This window comes from Heteronotia binoei, chromosome 2 (genome assembly GCF_032191835.1).
Source record: "Heteronotia binoei isolate CCM8104 ecotype False Entrance Well chromosome 2, APGP_CSIRO_Hbin_v1, whole genome shotgun sequence".
NCBI classification, from domain to species: Eukaryota; Metazoa; Chordata; class Lepidosauria; order Squamata; family Gekkonidae; genus Heteronotia; species Heteronotia binoei.
The window spans coordinates 112559337-112580373 of record NC_083224.1 but is presented as its reverse complement, the minus strand read 5'-3'; the positions used below and the strand labels follow the sequence as shown (position 1 = coordinate 112580373).

The following is a 21037-nucleotide window of genomic DNA, read 5'->3' as shown; positions in this document are numbered from 1 at the left end:
TATCCTTGCCACTAGCAGCTGAGATGGAGAAATCAATACGTAATGATAGCATGAGAATGGGCCCATAATACTGTGGAGTGGGGTGAGGAAAACATTTTTTGGCAACAGCCTATGTTTTTTGTAGTGATTGGTTATGCTGTGAAAGCCTACTAGCATTTTCACTGAAACTCTGCATTGTTTAAGATCATTTGATATTTCTGGGAGACAGGGCCAGCCATAGACTGCCTGGCACCCTAGGCAAAGCTAACAACTGACGCCCCCCTCTCTCCATAGTGATAACATCACTGAGTCACATGGGTGCACCCAGAAAGCCAGCATCCTAGGCAGTCTCCTAGTTTGTCTAGTGGCAGGGCCAGCCCTGCTGGGAGATGCAGTACTTACTTTCATTAAGATGCATGCTTGTTAGTATAAGTACTCTCTAGGGTTAATGTACCGTCAAGGGCTCAGTATACTAATCCTCAAGGGCTTAACTGCCCAGTTGATTCTCCTCCCTGAACTATCTCCATTCTTTCCTTCCTTCATCTCCATTCACAGCTTCCCACTCTTTCAGTTTCCCACCTATGAATGTCACTGCCATCTAGGGATGCCAAGTCCAATTCAAGAAATATCTGGGGACTTTGGCGGTGGAGCCAGGAGACTTTGGGGGTGGAGCCAGGAGACATTGGGGGTGGAGCAAGGAACAAGAGTGTGACAAGCATAATAGAACTCCAAGGGAGTTCTGGACATCACATTTAAAGGGACAGCACACCTTTTTAAATGTCTTCATTCTATAGGAAATAATGAAGGATAGGGGCACCTTCTTTTTGGGCTCATAGAATTGGACCTCCAGGTCCAATCGTTTTGAAACTTGGGGGGTACTTTGGGGGAGAGGCACTAGATACTATACTGAAAATTTGTTGCCTCTACCTCAAAAAACAGCTCCCCCAGAGCCCCCGAAACCTCCAGATCAATTCCCCATTATACCCTATGAGAACTGATCTCCACATAGAACATAAGAACATAAGAGAAGAACATAAGAGAAGCCATGTTGGATCAGGCCAATGGCCCATCCAGTCCAACACTCTGTGTCACACAGTGCCCCCCCCCAAAAAAGTGCTCAGCAGATGTTTCCCTCCCCCCCCAATTCTGGCGACTCTGAAGCGAGGGATTGGCCTCTCTACTCACGAGTTGCTGCCAACTTCTTCAACGTAACACAGACACACCATCCCAAGAGGAAGCCTTTCAATCGGAGACTGAAGCCTCTGGAGGTAGAAAGGCACATGGTCCTCTGGGGGTGGGGCTTCCCTCCCCCGCCAGCCAGCTGACTGGGGGTGGGAAGGAGCCTGGGAAAGTGGAAGAACCCCCGCTGGGATTGGCAAGCCTACTGCCATCTGTAACTTTCACAGTTTTTTAGCCTCCAGCTCAAACATTTTTGTCTTAGCTCAGGAAGGATGGACCCAGAGCAAACTAATTTATGCAGTAGCCAAATTGCTTACTCACAACTTTAATGCCAGTAACTCACGAAGTAGAATTTTTGCTCACAAGAATCCACAGTTTAGAGGGAGCATTGGTTGCCAGGTCCCTACCAGTGCAGCAGGAGGTTTGAAGGAGCATTCCAGGGATGGGTGGGGATGTTGTGCAATGTCCCAGAAGCGGCATCATTGCATTGGGGATGTCACACAGGGAACTTTGTTTTTTGAGCAAACTCTGGACTTATACCTTAGAGTCCCTGTTTAGGGGAGTGGTTTCCCCCACCGGCCAGCTAGTCCATGACAGGGGATCCCTCACGGAGACCTGGGGGATGGCTACCCTAAGGCAATACAAACTGGCTGCCAAGATCTCATGACAAGATCTCCCTTGACATTTGAGCAATTTAAAAAATTATTCCCTCTTTATTGTGCTGCAATTTAAGACTCTTTCTGTTAACCTGGGGGTCCCCTTGTATATGCATCACTTTCCCTTGTATGTGCATCACTCCATTGTGTGGCTTTTTTGATCCGCCCTCTGAGGCCATTGTCCAGAATTAGACATACTGACAGCAAATTCATCACATCCTTCTTGTATCAGAAATAGGGTTGCCAGGTCTGTGCTGGAAAATATCTGGAGACTTTAGGGATGGAGCTGGAAAAGGGCAGGGTTTGGGGAGGGGCCTCAGCTGGTACAATACCTTACAGTCCACCCTTCAGAGCAGCCATTTTCTCCAGGGAAACTGATCTCTGCCAGCTGGAGATCAGTTGTAAAAGCAGGAGAGCTCCAGATCCCACCTGGAGGCTAGCCAGCCTAATCAGAAACATTAAGTCTTTTCCAGCATAAAAGAGGGACAGTTTAAACAGTGACATAATTTGTAATTACTAGTTTCTGGCTGGTAAAGGAAGTCACCATTGATGAGATAATACTGTGAAAATGAAGAACATAGAAAAACCTTTTATACCTACAAATGCTGTATTCCACATGCAGAGTGGATTATTTTGTGTTTAGTGCTGCTGAATTTTCATATTGAAAGTTGCTCTATCAACAAGAGAACTTTTTGCTGGAAAACCAACAACCTGTCCATAAAACTGGTGAACAGTATTCCCAATCTGCTCAGCCTTTGCATATCTGCAAAGTAAAGAATAATGTGGCATAGATCCACACAGCCACATCAGCCATGTCAAGATATGGAGCCATATTCCAAGCTAAATGAAGGTGAAAGGAAGCATTTTTACAGCAGTCTTCTCCAGTACAAATGCTGGATTCAGTGGGCTCTTAATTGAGTCAGTTTGTGGCCCTTGAAAAATACTTGCTAATTTTCTAGAGTTTTTAAACATTAAAAAGGTAAAGGTAGTCCCCCTGTGCAAGAGCCAGTCATTCCCGACTCTGGGGTGATGTTGCTTTCACAACATTTTCATGGCAGACTTTTTATGTAGTGGTTTGCCATTGCCTTCCCCAGTCATCTACACTTTCCCCACAGAGAGCTGGGTACTCATTTTACTGACCTTGGAAGGATGGAAGGCTGAGTCAACCTCGAGCCAGCTACCTGAACCCAGCTTTGTCTGGGATTGAACTCAGGTCATGAGCAGAGTTTAGGACTGCAGTACTCGAGTTTATCATATGCAGAACCAACAATAAATCAGTTAGGAGTGATTCTGGCATAGCCACCACAGTTACATTTTCTGTTAAACATTTGATCCTCAGATGATAATTTCTAAATAATTTCTAGAAGCACATGCTTCTGAAGTAAGAGAACCAGTTTACACAATCTGGCTGGCTTGTTAAGAAACTTGGGTTACATGGCTGCTGAAAGCACTAAAGGCAGCTAAGCGTTTATAGATTCATGTTCCTATGGCAGATGCAGTGCAAGCTCAATAACATAGTTGAGGACCTGTTAAAATGGTAACAGAAATTATTCCATAAGCCGTGAAAGACATTCTGGTGAAAACAAGTCCTCTATGGCTAGATAGTTGGAAACAGACACCTTTATTATGTCACTTTCTATATTGTGTCTTTAAACCTTTTTTTGTTTGTTTTTAGGATGTTTTAAAATCTTCATATTGGAAATTGGAGAGAGGACTCATTAGAACAGGGTAACATGCTTTGGAAGGGAGGACTTCTAAACTTTACCTTACCCTAGGCTTTTTAAGAAACAGAATCCTTTTCTGAAGCAGGTGGAGATAACCTGCTTTCCACCTCAGAGTATCTGTTTCAGCCTAGTGTTGCAGTCAAGTACAGGAAATACACCTATTGTTCCTACGTTGATGCTAGGTTTTTCAAAGCATGAAGTCGGCTTTCTTGCTGAGGTCCAGGCAATTGCAAGTGGGAGCAAATTTTAATTATTTCGATGAACCAGGAGGCCTCATACATACCATTTTGTGCTAGTATATAGGGAACACAAAATATATACATTTGCCTCCGTTCTGAATGGTTTTGTGCATTTAATTTGCTATGTTTGTCAACAAAATTAATGGAAGCAAGTACCTAACCATCACACTGGTGTTTTGCAAAGAAGAACAGCAGTTTAAACATGCATATGCCATTCACCATTGATGGGGACTACATGCATTGTACTTGGGTATCCATACCTGAATTTAAAATGTCAAGCTCTGAGTAGTTATGTATAGTTCTGTAAGGTGAGTGGAGCAATTGTCTATGATTTCCAGACTTTATTCACCTCATTGTTTCAAGATGGGACAAAAATAAGTTTTGCTGGATGATCTGCCTTTATTTTATCATAATGACACAAGTGGAGCTTGAAACATGATGCAATATATTCAGTCTTAGAGTTTACCATATCTTGAAAGGTTGAGACAAGTATGTGTAGTTAAAAAAAAAAATCTTTCGTGTCCACCTCAGAAAGATCCGATTGCACAACCAGCAGCCCAATCCAGACATACATGGTGGCCGGCCGCTTGGGCGTGGGCGGATCTACGGCGCTGCTCGTTGGCTTCCAAAGGGGCTTGGGGCGCCGGAGCACGGCACGCCCAAGCCCAGGCCACAATCTGTAGATGTGTAAAATACGGTGGAGCGTGGGCTCCCAGAGCAGCGCGAGGGCAGGGACAGGAGGGGGCGCTTCCACAGGGACGCCAGGGATTGGCTGGCGGCGGCCAGGGAGCTGGCCCATGTGACACTCAGCGGCAGAGAGAGCGCTCCCCAGTGATAGGCTGCCCGAATGCCCCACCCCCCTCACGCACACACCCAGCCCCATGGTGTGGCTGTGTAATCCTTGGGGAAGCATCCAGTCAGCACTTACCGCTAGCTCCATGGAGCAGCCTGCTCGCCAAAGGGGCAAAGCCGAGTCCCTGTCAGTGTCCCTCACATGGGCTGCATGGCCGGATGGCATCCCAGATGCCGCGGGGGTTCCCTGCCAGGACACAGTAGGTCACCCGTTGCTGGCACCCATGCACCAAAGGTGCCAGCGATGGTGGTTACTTGCTCTCATGCCCGTCCACAGAGAATCGGACACCCATGAGGGGCACAAGGTGGTTTCGAAGTGGCCGTGTGCAGGACTCGCCTACCCCCACCCCCAGATCCCCCTTGAATAAGGATTCAACGCAATGTGCATGGATAAGAATTATTAAAGCACTGGGCTGCAGAGGGGCTGCCACCTGGCCCCCTCACAAGAAGCCACCTCGAGCCATGGTGGGCAGAGACAGCAGCTCGAGGGGCGGAGCTGTGGGGTGGCTGGTCCTGTCGTGCGGGCGTGGTGTCCTGGACATCATCCCCGATGGCGCCCATGTGCAGTGTCTCCCCACCCACCTCACTGGGGGGGCCCGCCTCGGGAGCAGCAGGAGTAGCCCTCTGCCGGCCACCAGGGACTGGTCGATATTGGTGAGCAGCAGCTCCACCCTTGTGCTCCACTCTTGCGACTGCCTCACCATGGCCAGGAGACTGGACAGGTGGCCAGTGGCTGTGGACACGGTCCCCTCCATTCAGTGTTGCCCACGGCCGTGGCCTCTCGCCATTCCCGGTGCCCCTCCAGCCGATCCCACTCAATGGCTGCCCACATGGAGGACAGGGTGGCGGTGATTCTTTGAATTTGAAGCGAGACCTATTAGGACTGGGAAGCACAAGTGGTTAAACAGGCAGCCCAAACTTAGCTCACCTCCCCCCAAGTCCAGCTGCTCTAACTTAACTAACATCCTTCTCTGTGCCGTTTCCTCCACCAAGTGCACCCCTCCTCGTGCTAAGTCTGCACGGCATGGCCCTCCAGAGCAGAATGCCATGCCGTGCGCCCTGCCCTCTCTGGGGAGTTGTGCGTGTCAGGATTCTAAACCTTTGTGGGGGGGGGGGGCACTGATTGTGTGCAGGAAGGGGGCTGTGCCCAGCCCAGAGCAGGAGGGGATTGGTGAGCCGATAACACGGCTCCCAAACAGGTTTGTGCACTGCCGTGCCGGCACTGCCGGCGTGTGCTTTGTGCTTCCACTTTTGCCTATGTGGTATGCCAGCATTTTGCATGGCGCAAGTTTGCGCCTGGCGGGGGAGAGCATTCCCACACTGAAAGCTCTCTGGGAGCCAACCAGCAGTGGCCATGCCCCTGGGTCGACCCCCCCTCTATGTTGAAGTGCCACCCTGTGCCTCTGTTGTGCCCCAAGTGCAGCGCGGCAGCGCGCCTTCATCAGCCGGCAGCAGCAGCAGCATGCTGCGGCAGCTGGAGAGTGGCACACACCCCATTTCCGCTGGCACGGAGGAGGATCCGCCGACGTAGGTCTCCATATCGGCAGCATAGCGGTAAGTCCGCTTCTGCAGCGCTTCCAGCCCCTCCCCCTTCTGGATTGTGCTGCAAATGCATTAAATGGTGCTTTCTGCAGGACATTATTAAAGCTAACATGATCAAAGCTCAACAGATTATTCTGTTTTAAAAGATTAGCTCTGTTGAAAGTAAAATAGCAGATTTATGATACAACTTAATGCTGAACAACCCATTAAATGAGTAAGCCAAACCAAAAGGAAAGTTTAGCAGTTCATGGGCGTGGCAGAAACAAACACACAGAACAAGTGTTGAACTCCTTTTATAAATGGAGTTTATTCTGTAAGAAAATTACATATCCTATTGGAGAGAAGTGTTGTTTTCTAATTGTCTGGTGTGATGGGGATTTTTTTTTAAAGCAGCCATTTTCAATATTAGATAGGGAAATTATTCAAAATCTATTTTGGTGACTATCTAAAGTCACTTTTATGTTTGATCTACTTGGGTTTAAAATAAGTGTTTATTTGAGAAACAATAGCAGGTACTAATTAAAAACAAACTTTTAAGAATCAAAACGTGAAGAACAGAATCACGCAAAATCACCAAGAAAAGGAAGGATGTATTCATACTTGCTCTGGGCATTACAATTTTCAAACAGATCTTTTTTTTGGACAATGTATAGATGAGATTGCATGGACAATAGAGGAAAACAAAAAACCAATGGAATCTTTAGTGGCAGCTAAAGGAAGATCAGATGGAAACTATTATACACTGAAGGAATTTGACAACCAAATGAAATAGCACAGCTATTTATATCTTGCATGATGTCTTTTCATAGAAATTTTATGTAATTTGATAAGTTTGACTTATTTGTGCTCATATGTTTAAATGGAATGACATGTATGAATTGGCATTTAATAGACATATTCCAATAATTTCCTCATTACATCATTCGTTTAAAAAGTACTTTAGATTTTTAGGTTTTGGCTTGAGGGAAATAGAGACAACCAGTATACTTTGTGTTGTGGTTAACTACAGCTTTTCTGTGTCAGTTTCAAAGCAAAATTGTAACTCAATGTTATGTTTGGAGCATGGTTGATTCCTTTATTAACTGTTATACTTCTGCATTTTATTCCACATAAAACATTTAACAGTGATCATTTAAACCGACAGGGTGTTTGGGAAATTCTCCATTGGAAATTAGCTGCCACATATTTGATTTAAATCTGACAAACTGTAGGAATGCCTACAACCTGTTCGGGAAGAAAAAAATCTCAGCATAGCTGCCAAAATGTGCTACATTTCTGATGCAAATATAAATGTTACTTTACAAAAACCTTTTTAAAGGAAAGGGGAGTATTTTAGCCTCTTAAGAGTTTGAAAAATCTTTGTAAAAGTTCCATGTTTAGATATTTGTACTAAACCACATGTGGTTGTTAATTGTACTATCGTTCTGGGATTTCAGCCTCATTTTGAGCTCCCACTATTACTCTCAGTTAGTTCTTGAAAGGAACTTCTGCACATAGCACCAGTATATCAATACAAGAATGAAAGCGCAAAGAAACAAAAACAAATGTTTTCCCCTCTGCCCTGAAAATAGCAGGGGTGATATAGTGGTAGAATGATAGAGATCCACAGATTGGCCAAACTGAAATATTGGTAGAAGGGCTGGGTAAGGAGTGAAATCACCATGGGATGATTCTGCTCCAGCATATGCTGATGGAGCGATTTAAGTACAAAATGGCAAAATGACTTTTCTGGAGTGGAACTGATCTCCCTGCAGTATACTACCATTGGCTGAGATGGGATAGGCCTTGAGCAAGAGTTTTCAGTAAAATAAATTAGGAGCCTCATGATTCCACTGATCAGCCTTGTAGTGTGTATCATGGGGAAAGTCTGCACTAGCCTCTCCAGAAGGTGGATTGGATAGCACAGATCCATTCTACTTGCAGAGGCATTTCCTCTAGAAGGAACCTTCCCATGACCTAAGATGTGTGCTTCTACTGGAAGAAAGCACCTCTGCTAGTGAAACAGATTGATGTGAATCTGCACAATAGTTTCTCTGTTCTTTTCTCTGCTCCCAATCTCTGACTCGCCCTTGCCTTTCAAAACCTGCTCATTACTTTTCTGTGTTCTTTGCAAATGGAACTCTCCCTTTAGATTCTTAACTGTGTATCATGCTTTTGGAATGATGAAAGGTTCATAACAGATGAAATATAAATAATAGCACCTCTAATCCCCACAATCCAGTCATGTGAGCTGGACTATTTTTCCTATACTGAGTGTGCAGACCTGTAAGTAGAAGCTTGGCTTTTCCAAGGACCATTTCAGTGCTGCTGACCAAACAGTAGATTAACACAACTGATCTAGGGTCCCGTCATTAAGCCTTATTCTTTATAGGATTGGGTTAAAAATTTGCCCACAAAAGAATCTGGATCAAAACTATGTCTTCTGAAAGAGGGAGAAGCATCTTCAGAATGAGCCAAGACTGCCTGTCTGATTTTCCAGATGTATTGAACTGGTCCTGGACTTATAAAGGAAGGCCTCCAATGTAGGAGAAAGGATGTGTTTTTGCCTCTTTCTGTATCAAAGGCACTGGGGCAGAATCACCCCTGGACTGCTGGATACTGTATCCTCATGCATCCTGAAAGTATTCAGTCCAGCCTGCCCCACATCATCAGTCCAGCCACAGGCATATAAAAACATCACATCCATGCTCAATCAGAGCTCTTGGGGGATATGGGGGATTAAGTCTTATTTCAAAGCCTTCGTTCTCTTATCTGGTGGGGGCAATTTTTTGCCTACCACTTGCTGGTTTGAGCATCTTTCCTCTTGGAATATGGCCTCTAAGGAGACAAGCAGCCTGAAGAGGATTACTCATGATTTTATGTAGATCAACCAGTCATCTTCCCCAACTCCAGGCATGTCTCTGTTTTTAACCTCTCAGACTCCTGAGCTTGCTTTTGGTTTTTAAAAGAATTGGGATAAGGTATATGTGACTGTGTGTCATGGGCCCTGAGAGAGAGAAAGAATAACCTGGTGCCATCTCTGGAAGAAATCTGCACTCAGCAATTTGGAAAATGTTCTGCTTTTCCTTTAGCTAGGCATACAAAGTGCTCCTTGGAGTCTGAGCAATGCCTCATTGAAAGCAAAGTGTCCTATTTATTCCATGTCCATCTCTAAAGTATGCAGTCATTGTAGAAAGTGTGTGGAGAGGAGTTCATGGTTCATAAATAAAAAGATGAAGGTAATTCTCCTTAATAAGCCCCTATCCTGGCAGTCTCAGAGAGAGAGAGCTGGGCGGCTTCTTGTAAGAACTCTTTTACACTCTCAGCCAGGCACTCCCTACCCGATGCCAAAGAAGGACATACATCATTTAGAAGCCAGCATTCCATATTTCTAGGCCATCTTCTTTTCTGGTAGCATTAATGAGCTGCATCTGGCACTCTCCTCGCATCCACCAAGTAAGCATCCCATGGTACTTTACTACATAATGGCTATTAAAGAGTTTTATAATGAACACTAGGAATAAGGCCATTGTGAAGGAAAATACAGTGGGCTCTAGAAAGAGGCTCTGGGCAAGTGCTCCCCCTTGCTGTCTCACCTTGAGTTTGGCAACAATGGTTCTCCAGGCAGAAATGGCAGGTTTGGAGGGTGGAATCTATGGCATTGTACCTGTCTGAGGTTGCACCCCTCCTCAAACTCCACCATCTCTTAGGCTCCACCCCTCAAATCTCCAGGAACTTCCCAACCTGGATTTAGCAACCATATCTCCTTTCCAGCCAACTATCCACCTACCTTTATCGGACCCCCTGAGTTCAGCTTTCTGTCTCCTCCCGCCTCCCTGCAGGCTCTACCTAGGAAAAGGACAGTCTTATTCCACAGTGAGGATCAAAGCACCTTACATCGTTCTTTTCTCCCTCTTTTGATCTGCACAACAACCCTGTCAGGTAGGTTAGGCTGAAAGTCTGTGTCTGGTCCAAAATCACCCAGTCAACTTCCACAGCAAGAACCCGAGTCTGGCAGACCCTGCTCTGAAATGGTAACTGGTACATCACACTGGGTATCATAGGGGGACTGCTGCTGAGCAGTAGTGAGCAGCCAGGCTTAGTTAAGTCATGCCCATCAGGTGTCATCAAGTCACCCAGAGGGTGTTCAGGCCTTGGATAGCCAATCTCCCGGTGGAGCCTGAAGATCTGTTATAACAACTGAACTCCAGACAACAGATCTGTCTCCCCCTGAAGAAAATAACTGCTTCAGAGGGTGGATTCTATGGCATTATATTCAACTGAGGACTCTCCCCTTCCCTTCCCCTTCTCCTTTAAGTTTCCCCACAAGGGCCACTTTTATAGCCTCAGCCTCATTTTATTTGCTTTTCTATCGCCTCTTGCCCACCATTCATGTCTTTGTTTTCTGGCCTCCATCCTCTCCTGCTCTAGGTAGCATAACAGTACATTGAATACCCTCTGAATAAGGACTGTCACTTTTAGGCTCTGTACAGCTCCTTGCTTGGTGTTGGCTATAAATAAATTCATGTAAACCCTGATAGAAGAAAGGAAGAGAATTGTTTCCAGTGTTCTCTGCTGTCCAGACACAAAACAAGAGGAAAGAAAATAGAGTCCTTTACAAAATTTATTTTAATTGTATTTTAATTGTTTCAATATGTTTATGTTTTTAGGCTCACTGCCTTGTGGATCTGATTGGGTAGAAAGGTGGCATTAAAATGTTTTAAATAGATAAGTAAATAAAGTATTCTCTTTTAATATGAAACTTCTATTTCAACACAGAAGCAAAATGTTTTAGCACATTTTCTATTATGCAGTGGCCACTGAACATAATTACTGTAACTGCTCAACTTGGGATATTTAGTGATGTCATTGGCTTGTTTGTTTATTAAGAAGTTTTAGCCCATGTATGTTCAAATGCTAAAGGCAGGTAAACCTTAGAGGCACATAAGAAAAATGCTTAGATAAAAATCAACAGCATCCATATGATAACAGTTCTAGTTACCAGGGAAACCTCTTGTGAAACAATCAGAGGCGATATTATATGTAAAATCATGCTTTCTTTCTAAAAAGATACTGTATTTTTCGGACCATAAGACACACCTTCGTCTACGTGCGAAAATGGCCATCTTCAGTGATGCGGGAGCCATTGCAGCCTTCGGGCCGCCTCGGCCGGGGGCCGCACAGCCGGAGTCAGGCACGCAGGCACAGGGGAAGCACGCCGGCGCCTGCGAAGTGCTGGGTTTGCGGTGGGGGCAGAGGGAGAGATCCTGGCGCTTGTCTCCCAGGGGCTGCAGGCCCCTCCCCCCCACCTCGTCTCCTTTTTTAGTATTCGCTCCATAAGACACACGCACTTCCCCCCCACACACACACTTTGGGGGGGGGTGCATCTTATGGTCCGAAAAATACGGTAATTAGGAAGGGGAGATCTGTTATATTTGATTTATGTTAAATCACCAATAGGTGCATAAACAAACACCACAGTCAGTTAAGAGGAGAGAATGTTCATGTGATTAGTTAGTCTCAGGGCTGGCCCAAGTCCCCATCATATCTGAGGCACAGTAAAAAGTTACTGTCTACACAGATACGCACACACACACAGGCAAGGCAGCAAGGGAAGGCTAGAAGCTGACACCTCTTCGTTTCTCTCCTTGACAAGGTTGCCAGGCAGAAGAAAAAGGGTCAGGCTGGGCTTGTCCCCAGTCCACCCCAAATACAGTGGGGAAATAGGGTGATCACACTTCTGGGTGACCACTTGGAAGTGACATTGTCATGTCAGCAACATTCCCCCCTCCCCACTTCCAACTCCTCACAAGATCCCAGGGATTAACTGCTGGACTGGCAATGCTATATCTTATACATACTTAGCTATGCTATATTTTATATATACTTAGCAGAAGTTTTCCTTCTTAGAAAAAGATTGTTTTATACTTATGCAGTTATGCACATTCTTGCTGTTCTGAGCATTTGGGGCCAAACCAGATAGGATACTGGGATTTCAATGAAAAAACAAACAACGAAACTGGTGGCTCCATTCACAGAAATTTCAGCATCATGTCTGGTTTGGCCCTAAATTTCTCAATAAGGTTTTTTTTTTAATTGGAAACAAAAAATTGCACTAAAACCCACTAAATTACAAGTTTTTCTTTGTTACAGTTACATTGGAGAGTCAGAGGATTAGTTCATGAGCAGCATGCATCAAGATGGAAATTAGCAAACAGAATAATTGACTTTAACTGCAGAGCTGGTGTGTAGGCCACCCTGATTCCTACACAAGGACACATACATCTGTGTTGGATACAAATAAACAAGGTCCACTTATTTGGAAATTGTGTTACAGAACAAACATTTAGATGGCATAATATTCTACTTACCATTCTCAGCTTGTTCTGTTTGCTCTGTAGTAGAAGGTGTCCTTTTGTGCTTGGCAGGAAGGAGAAGGGGAAATGTAGGGGGAATTCGTAGTGCAGGGACCTTTTCATGGACTCCCATCCCCACTGTGTTCATTGGGGAGGGAGAAAAACTGGCAGGGATCCCAACTGCATCAAGAGAGACAGTTGTCTCAAAGAACCTCTTATTTATTGAACTTCAAACCCAAAATGTAAAACTTTCCAAACATATAAGAATCTGGTATGCAACATACAAGATTGACTCATAATTCCTAATTCAATATTTAAATATAGTGCACTGTAGTTCTATGAAGGATTTCCTTGGTCGCTTTATCCAGACCCATAACGGAGGGTGGTTGGCCAGAACAACCAGGAACAAGAATAAATCCAGACATTAAGTACCTTTTGCCATCCATAGAAGCTAATGTAACTGTCATTCAGGTCTATACTGAGCATCTGATATACTTGATAAAGCCCAGAGCAGCTAACCTTTGCCTGTAGTTGAAACAATTTATGTGAGGGCAAGCAGCCCGGACTATCCTGACTCTTCAAGTGACAATCTGTATATTATCAGTGTTTCAGGATTGCTCTGGGTAACCTCTCTGTATCGAGAAGGAACCACATATCCCATATCTAGATGTCTAGACTGTTACCCTGATCTCTGGAAATGTAAACTATTCATTTATTGAGATCCAATTTGGTGTAGTGGTTAAGTGTGCAGACTCTTATCTTGGAGAACAGGGTTTGATTCCCTCCTCCTCCACTTGCACCTGCTGGAATGGCCTTGGGTCAGCCATAGCTCTTACAGAGCTGTCCTTGAAAGGGCAGCTGCTGTAAGAGCTCTCTTATTTATTTATTTTATTTTATTTTATTCGATTTATATCCCGCCCTACCCCACCGAGGCGGGCTCAGGGCGGCTGTGCCCCACCTACCTCATAGGGCGTCTGTTGTGGGGGCGGGGGACGAAGATAAAGGAGATTGTGACCACTCTGAGATTCAGAGTATAGGGTGGGATATAAATCCAATATCATCATCATCATTCTAGGACAGAGTGCATTGTCTCTGACAGTGCTTGCTTGGGAGCAGCTAACCACAAAGTTTTATGGGAAAGAACCAAAGATTCAGCCATAGAATTTAATACAAAATGGGTTTGCAAGGGACTGAAGCTCAATTGAGGCAAGAAGAAGGCACTTGGAATTGAAAAAAAATACCAAATAGCAAATCCAGCTATGTGGAGAACCAGTCCCACAATGATCATAGTATGACAATTTCTACCTAATTTTTTCCCATGCGCCAAATCTGTACCTGATCTGGAATCCAAATCTGTACCTGATCTGTGGTTAACTAGCCTATAAAATAGAGCCAAAATATCATAAAGATTGCTGAACTGCTTAGAATACAAATGTTTCAAGTAGAAGAAGAAGATTTTGGATTTATATCTCACCCTCCACTCCAAGGAGTCTCAGAGTGGCTCACAATCTCTTTTACCTTCCTCCCCCACAACAGACACCCTGTGAGGTGGGTGGGGCTGGAGAGGGCTCTCACAGCAGCTGCCCTTTCAAGGACAACCTCTGCCAGAGCTATGACTGACCCAAGGCCATGCTAGCAGTTGCAAGTGGAGGAGTGGGGAATCAAACCCGGTGTTCCCAAATAAGAGTCCGCACACTTAACCACTACAACAAACTGGCTCTCCTAGTATAACAAGTATAACAATAGTGAAACACAATTTCAATCTAGGAAGCAAAATGCAGTCTGCCTTCCCTAAAATGGTGTATACAATGTCTATTTTCAGGGTATCAAGGCAGCTTTCACTCTATACAGAACTGTTTCCACTATGGGGACTGCTACAGGGCAATGGATTCATCTGTCAACAGTGATGGACTTTTAAGGGAATCCCATCGCTTCAGCCCTCGGCGACAAAATGGTTATCATATCCTCAGTGCGCCTGAAGCCTCAACAGGTAATTTGTTCAGACTGTGTTGCTTTAATCTTACTTGGCATTTTCACTCCAAAGAAGTATTACATCTATTTTAATAACTGATTTTTATAAATAAGTCAGACTAGGACATTGATTTCTTACTCCATTTTTATAGAGTTTAGTACTCAGATTTTGTATTGATGTTCTCTTATTCTCCAGTTTCAAAATGACTTTATTGGAAGCTAAAATTCATAGTACATATGTCAAGCTAGCAGTTACTGGAAATGTGTGGATGCTGATTCAGCTCCTGGCGATGTCTAGGTGAATCAAATGTATGACATGACATCATTATAAATATGTCAGTTGAATGCATCAACATTACTGTTTTACCTAGATATCAGCAGAGAATACAAGAAAGATATGGTAGCCACATATTTCAGGTAATATCCAGTTTGGTCAGATGATCTACTGCCTTTGAGAACTAAAGGGCAATCTAGTATCTCCAAGAACTATAAAAAACAAAATTAGTGTTTTTGAGGGGTTTTTAAGTTGATGTACTTAAAAAATGTAATTCACAAAAATGTCACTAATTGTTGTGGAAACTTTGATTTTATAAAATCGTAATCATAAATAAGAATATAAGAAGATCCCTGCTGGATTAGGTCAGTCATCCATCTAGTCTAGCATCCTGTCTTACCCAGCAGCCAATCAGTTCCTCTGGATGGCCAACAACAGGGCATAGAGGCCAAGGCTTTCCCTTTATGCTGCCTCCTGGCACTGTGATTCACAGAGATTGACTGCTTCTGAACATGGAGGTTCCCCACAGTCATCAGGGCTAGTAGCCACTGATAGACCTACCCTGAATCCATCTAATCCCTTTTAAAGCTATCTATTCCTGTGGCTATCACTGCATCTTCAGGCAACGAATTCCACATTTTAACCACTCTGTGTGTAAAGTAGTATTTCCCTTTGTCCATCCTGATAGGAAAAATTTGTAAACTCAAGTTATCTTGCACAAAAGTGCACTGCAATTTTTCGTGCACTGTGTACAAAAGTGACTGCAGCTTTTTTTAGAATGATATGAAATGATGTCAATATAATTTTAAATATTACATAATGTTGGTTTATGTAAATTACAGTCATTTTGGTGCACAGTCTACGACAATTCCCCCCAGCTTTAAAACTGCATTTTAAAAGCTGAAGATGTAAAATTGGATATTTGCTCATTTCCCCATGTTTTACTTTGGCAAACCCATTGCTGGCAGTCAGAATGCTTGCTGGGACTCTTTTAATTGGAGCAAAAGCTCAGATGCCAAGTTACTTCAGAATTAAATGCATCATTCAGTCCAGAGCACTTTGCTCCTTCCAAAATTAGTACAGTAGATTAACACACAACACTTCAGATATTTTTATTTTTAGAAAGTTTATGCAGGGAAATTTTAGAGCTTTTGTTGCCTCTTTTTTAAAATGTGTAAACATATGCAAACTCACAAATCTTCAAAATGTATACCATGACATTCCAGTGAGGATATAAAATGGAAAAGGAGTGGTATATAAATTATAAACTCTACAAAGTGCATAATAAAATCTCTTGCTGCATATTAGTTAATCTATGAGCATGGTTCCAATAGGTAATAAATGAATGCTGTCAGTCTATATATGTATCATGCCTGTATGAAACAAATATTTGGAATCCTAAACATAACAGCATACAGCCTATGTAATATCTTCTAATTTCTGCATGCAAAATAGAGCTATTTGCTTTAGCAAGTCTCATTGGGTCATTAAACTCAAGTTTAAGCTTGTTTTTCTTGCTTTTATGGAACCATCAATATAATCCTCATCTATCAGGAATGAAAAACATGAATCCTACTAACAGCCAATTTTTTTAAAAAAATGGCCCAAGCCTTCAATGATTTATGCTATCTGGAACTTCTGAGACATATACTTGTCCTGGTGTATCATTGTCCATGAATCATCTTTCCAGGAGCCAAAGGGGGCTGATGGAGCTAAGGAAATATAGCAAAGATCTACATTTCCCAGCACCTTCCATTGAAGATTCTCCCAAAAAGTTTGAGAGACGATTTCTTAGGCTCTAATTGCCTAGGGGAGCTGGAAAATGGCTTTCAAAATATTTATTTAGCTATTTATATTCCACTTTTCTTCCCACTGGGGACCCAAAGAGATTTACAATAACATTCTCTCCTCGGTTTTATTCTCACAACAACAACCCTGTGAGGTAGGTTAGGCTGTGCATGTGACTAGCCCAGTGTCACCCAACAAGTTTCCATAGCAGAGCAGGCATGTGAACTTGGGTCTCACAGATACTAGTATGACACTCTAACCCAGGGGTGTCAAATGTCTGGCCCATGGACCAGAACCAGCCCACCCAAGGCTTTAATCAGGCCTGCTGCTCCAACCCCACAAAGTCCCATTTATGTCAGATCTGGCCTCCTCGTAACAAATGAATTTGACACCCCTGTTCTGACCACAACATCACACTAGCTAGCTATATTTTCTTTGCAGCTACTTACATGGTTGGACAAGACACCATTTTAAGCAGAACTATGACTTTCTTCATGATCTGTGTAAGTGGCTGAAAACTGGAGCTGCTGCCTGATGATGATGAATATTCATATAACAGGGTCCCGTTGTGCTAGTAAGATGCACATGTGTCAATCTGGCCTGGAGAAAAAATTCTGACTGTCAAAGGTCGTTTTCGCACTCACCTCCAGCCGGCGCGACCCCCCTCTTCACCGCGCAGGATCTGCGCGGATTTCGCACTAAATGCCGCGGAGCAGCCTTTTACGCCGGAAACTCCCGGCGCAAAAGCCGCTCAAACACCAAACTGCTTTTTGGCGATTTACGTTTGAGCGGCTTTTGCGACGGGAGTTTCCGGCGCAAAAGGCTGCTCCGCGGCATTTAGTGCGAAATCCGCACAGATCCTGCGCGGTGAAGAGGGGGGTCGCGCCGGCTGGAGGTGAGTGTGAAAACGACCAAAGTGTCAGTCAATGCTGATTCTGTGAATTAGGCAGATCGTGAAAAGGAGGGCAGGAAGGGTTGCATCTGTGCTTAGTTCTTGTGGCCCCATCTTACACACTCAGGGAAATGCTGATTGACACTTTGGAGTCAGTCAGAAATTTTTCTCCAGACCATTTTGGCAAGGTATCCTGGAAGTTTTGCCATCTGGGCATGGAGCAGAGCTCACTGGGGATGCATGTGTGTCAAGGAGGAGGCATTTGTGAATTTCCTGCATTGTGCAGGGGGTGGACTAGATGACCCTGGAGGTACCTTCCAGCTCTATGATTCTATGATGATTCTATGTGTCTGAAGCCATATATTTAGAAATATAACAAAAGGGCCAGTTCATAAAATAGCTGTAGGATATATCCACTTGAATTGCATTTTAGGAACATTTTGTTGCTGCCCCAGATCTGGAAATAACAAACGATCACTTTGTGTTTTGTGTTATGTATACACAGCTACCAATGACATCCAACCAGCAGGACTTTTCTTGTGATAATATGCAATTGAACTAAATACCAGCATTATTTTTGGAACTGTCCCAAGTCTCAAGGGGGGAATTGCTGAAATGGCTGGAATCAGATTGTTTAGAGCAATTTTATAAGTATGGGTACCCTTCCCTTTTCTTTTTCTTTTTTGCAAAGAAACACTGCCTACTAGTATGGCTATAAAAATGTATTAACCAGTAAGCTCATTCACAGACATTTGATGGTATAACTTCAGACAAATCAAGGTATGATGGACTTCTGTTTTCCTGCCTCAGATTTTCCCTCTGCTTTTCTGTCTCTTCACCAGCCCTGGTAACATGTTTTCTTCTCCCCTAAAGAAACTTTGGCTATCCCACCCTGTCAGCAAGATATATTTTGGCTGTTTGCTCAGCCCAGGAAATGAGGGAAGAGATAGGATCAGCCTTTCACTTAAACCCTTGAAAATGGCACTTGAAACACTTTTAACATTCAAAAATAACAAAAGGTTTTATTTAACATCAAAGGAAAAGGTAGGTGAAATCAGGGGTTAAAATTACTGAGGAAAAACTAGTACAAGCACAGACTTTTGATCTTATATATCAGGCTAATGAGAGATTGTTAATTTATTCACAGTTACTTAGATCTTTATATCGAGAAAATTTTGTTCCAGTGTTTTCTCAAACACTGAGGTACATCTTATTTAAATAATTATGACTCTTTTGGTGCCCAGAAGGTTAGCACCATCTTCCCAGTACCCAAACCTTTCCTCTTTGCAACACCAGCAGTCTTTTTGAGTTTTTGACTGACTTTTAAGGTCTCTACAGGCAAGTTTCTAATCACACCAGACAAGGGAATTCTGTACTCCTCAGAGATAACTCTACTTGTTTGACTGGGTAGGGAATCTTCTTCTCTTCCTAGAAGATCTATCCCCTTTCCTTTGGCCTGAATGGGAGTCTTCTCTACTACCCAAACTTCCTTGCCAAACTCTTCCCCAGTTCTCTGTCTGTGTTCAAACAGCTCTCAGCTAATGCTGAATTCAGACTGCATTCGGTTAAGGCTGAAATCTGACTCTGTCAGCACTAAACCCTTTTTCTCTCAGAGCTATACTCAGATGGTCCCAGTGCATGTCTCTTATCAGTTAACACAAGAATCTGACTGAATCTCCTCAGCATCCAGCTCTCTCAATACTTTTTTTTTTTGCTCGGCTGATGCTAACCAATCAGATTGTTTAAATCAGTCTGTCGCTCAAGGACCTCTGGCTCGATGAAGAATTAACCCTTCACAGTCCTTTAGTTGTTGGTACAGCACTTCTAAGCCTCTTTAAAAGTGCAGTACTATCAAAGATTATTACTTTATATTATAAGATTAAAGATGATTTGTGTATATTCTGCTATGAAGCAAACCTGAATGTCTATTTCTCCACATTATACATGTTGGGAAGCTGCTGTAATGTTGTGAAGCATCCTCAGTTTTGTAACTCTACTCCAAATGATAGCTCAGTTGTGTATCTTTACTCCTACAGAGGAGGCAGTTCTGAGGAGACAAAAATCAGAAACAGACAAAGTAAGGAGCACCTTCAAGCTGCTTTGCATTAAAAATAGTGTGCTGGGGGAAATCATCCAGTTGAACATCACTTGCAATTGAGCTTTGGTGTCAGAGAGTGTATGCCACTTAATTGTATTAATTGGTCTTTTGTGTTTGCTATACTTTCAGGGTATGAAGTTATATCTGAAGCACAATGTGTATCGGAAGAAGTAGTCATCAGTGGGACAGAGGATAATAATGGATTCTTCCAAAATAGCACTTTTGATCACTGTTTTAATCACATTCCTCCCATCTATACAGATACCTAAACCAGGCTTGAATCTTGTTTTCTTTACCATTCTTATAATGCCTTTTGTACTTACAGAATTGTTGTTCAACTATTTTTGCTGTATTTAGTCTGCAACGTTATATGTGCTCATTTAAGGCAACCCTTCACATGTACCAACCCATTTTATAAAGGAATATACTGTATAATTATTGGAACCTATTCTTTTGCTGTGGCACTTTGAAAATGATTCTCTTAAGAGAAAACAAAGAGCGTCTGAAACTGCTTGGTGTGTAGGACCTTTTTAGTAAAATATAAATCTAAATTATATAATATGCTTGTAAAGTTTCCCCCTCTGAAAAGTATGTTTTCAATTTAAGAATGCTGGTTCCTTTAATCACAGTTAATCCATTGGATGTTTTCTTGACTATAAAAGGACTTCTTTTAAAAGTCATAGACCTCATGTACATAAATGATTTCACTTGCTGAACTGGTTTTCTATTTTCAGTTTTACAAGAAAACATTAAAAACTGAAAACAAATCTGTTGTCTTTTTAATACAAATCTTTTCTGCCTTTCTGATAAACTTTAATATCAGTGACAAAGCTCATGGAGTAGAACTTGACAATGACAGATGCTGCAGTTTTCTATAACCACCCCAATAGGCTGCCATTTTGAAAGTTAGTGGCCTAAACCCCTTTCCAGTTAGTTCTCACAAACTCTTCATTCTCTAAAGGTGGTATAACTGATTTATGGATAGGTTCTTACCACATGCTCACCAACAACAAATGTTGACATGGCACTAAAGCAAGTTTTAGTAGATCCAGAGATCGAGAGAGAATTGCCCAAACCTCAGATATGACAGTTGAGGAACCTTTCCCCTTTAATCACCAAGGGGAGACTTGACAAAACTTTCAATAGGCAGTGTTCTCTTGCCCTCGTGGATTTCTACATGCAGATAAGCATGTCTACAACTAGGATTGGGGCAGGGTGTGTATAACCATCACCACACAATAGCTTGCTTACATCATAGATGTAATCCAGGCATAGAAAGATGTTTTTGACTTTTCCTTGCTTGATTGTAGAACGTTGAATATTTTTCTTGGATCCAGCTTCACTAAAAAGGCACCCAAGCATCTAAATAATACATATTCAAAGTACACAGGTAACTTTATATTCTTAAATCCATTATGCTATATTAACAGAGTCTTTTGTAAAAGCAACCAATTTTAATCTGTTGTTAGAAACACAGAAAGAATCCAGATGATTTTAAACTTCAACAA

General features: G+C 43.0%; 1 protein-coding gene across 1 annotated transcript in view; it reads left to right on the top strand.

Moving 5' to 3' along the window:
- GLIS1 (GLIS family zinc finger 1) overlaps nucleotides 1-20296 on the top strand; it is a 511250-nt gene extending 490954 nt beyond the window's left edge. The window contains exons 10-11 of the mRNA XM_060231864.1: nucleotides 14329-14496; nucleotides 19659-20296. Of these exons, the coding sequence (XP_060087847.1) occupies nucleotides 14329-14496; nucleotides 19659-19798 (308 nt within the window). The 3' untranslated portion in view covers nucleotides 19799-20296. The remainder of the gene's footprint in view (nucleotides 1-14328; nucleotides 14497-19658) is intronic.
- The last annotated feature ends 741 nt before the right edge of the window (nucleotides 20297-21037 follow it).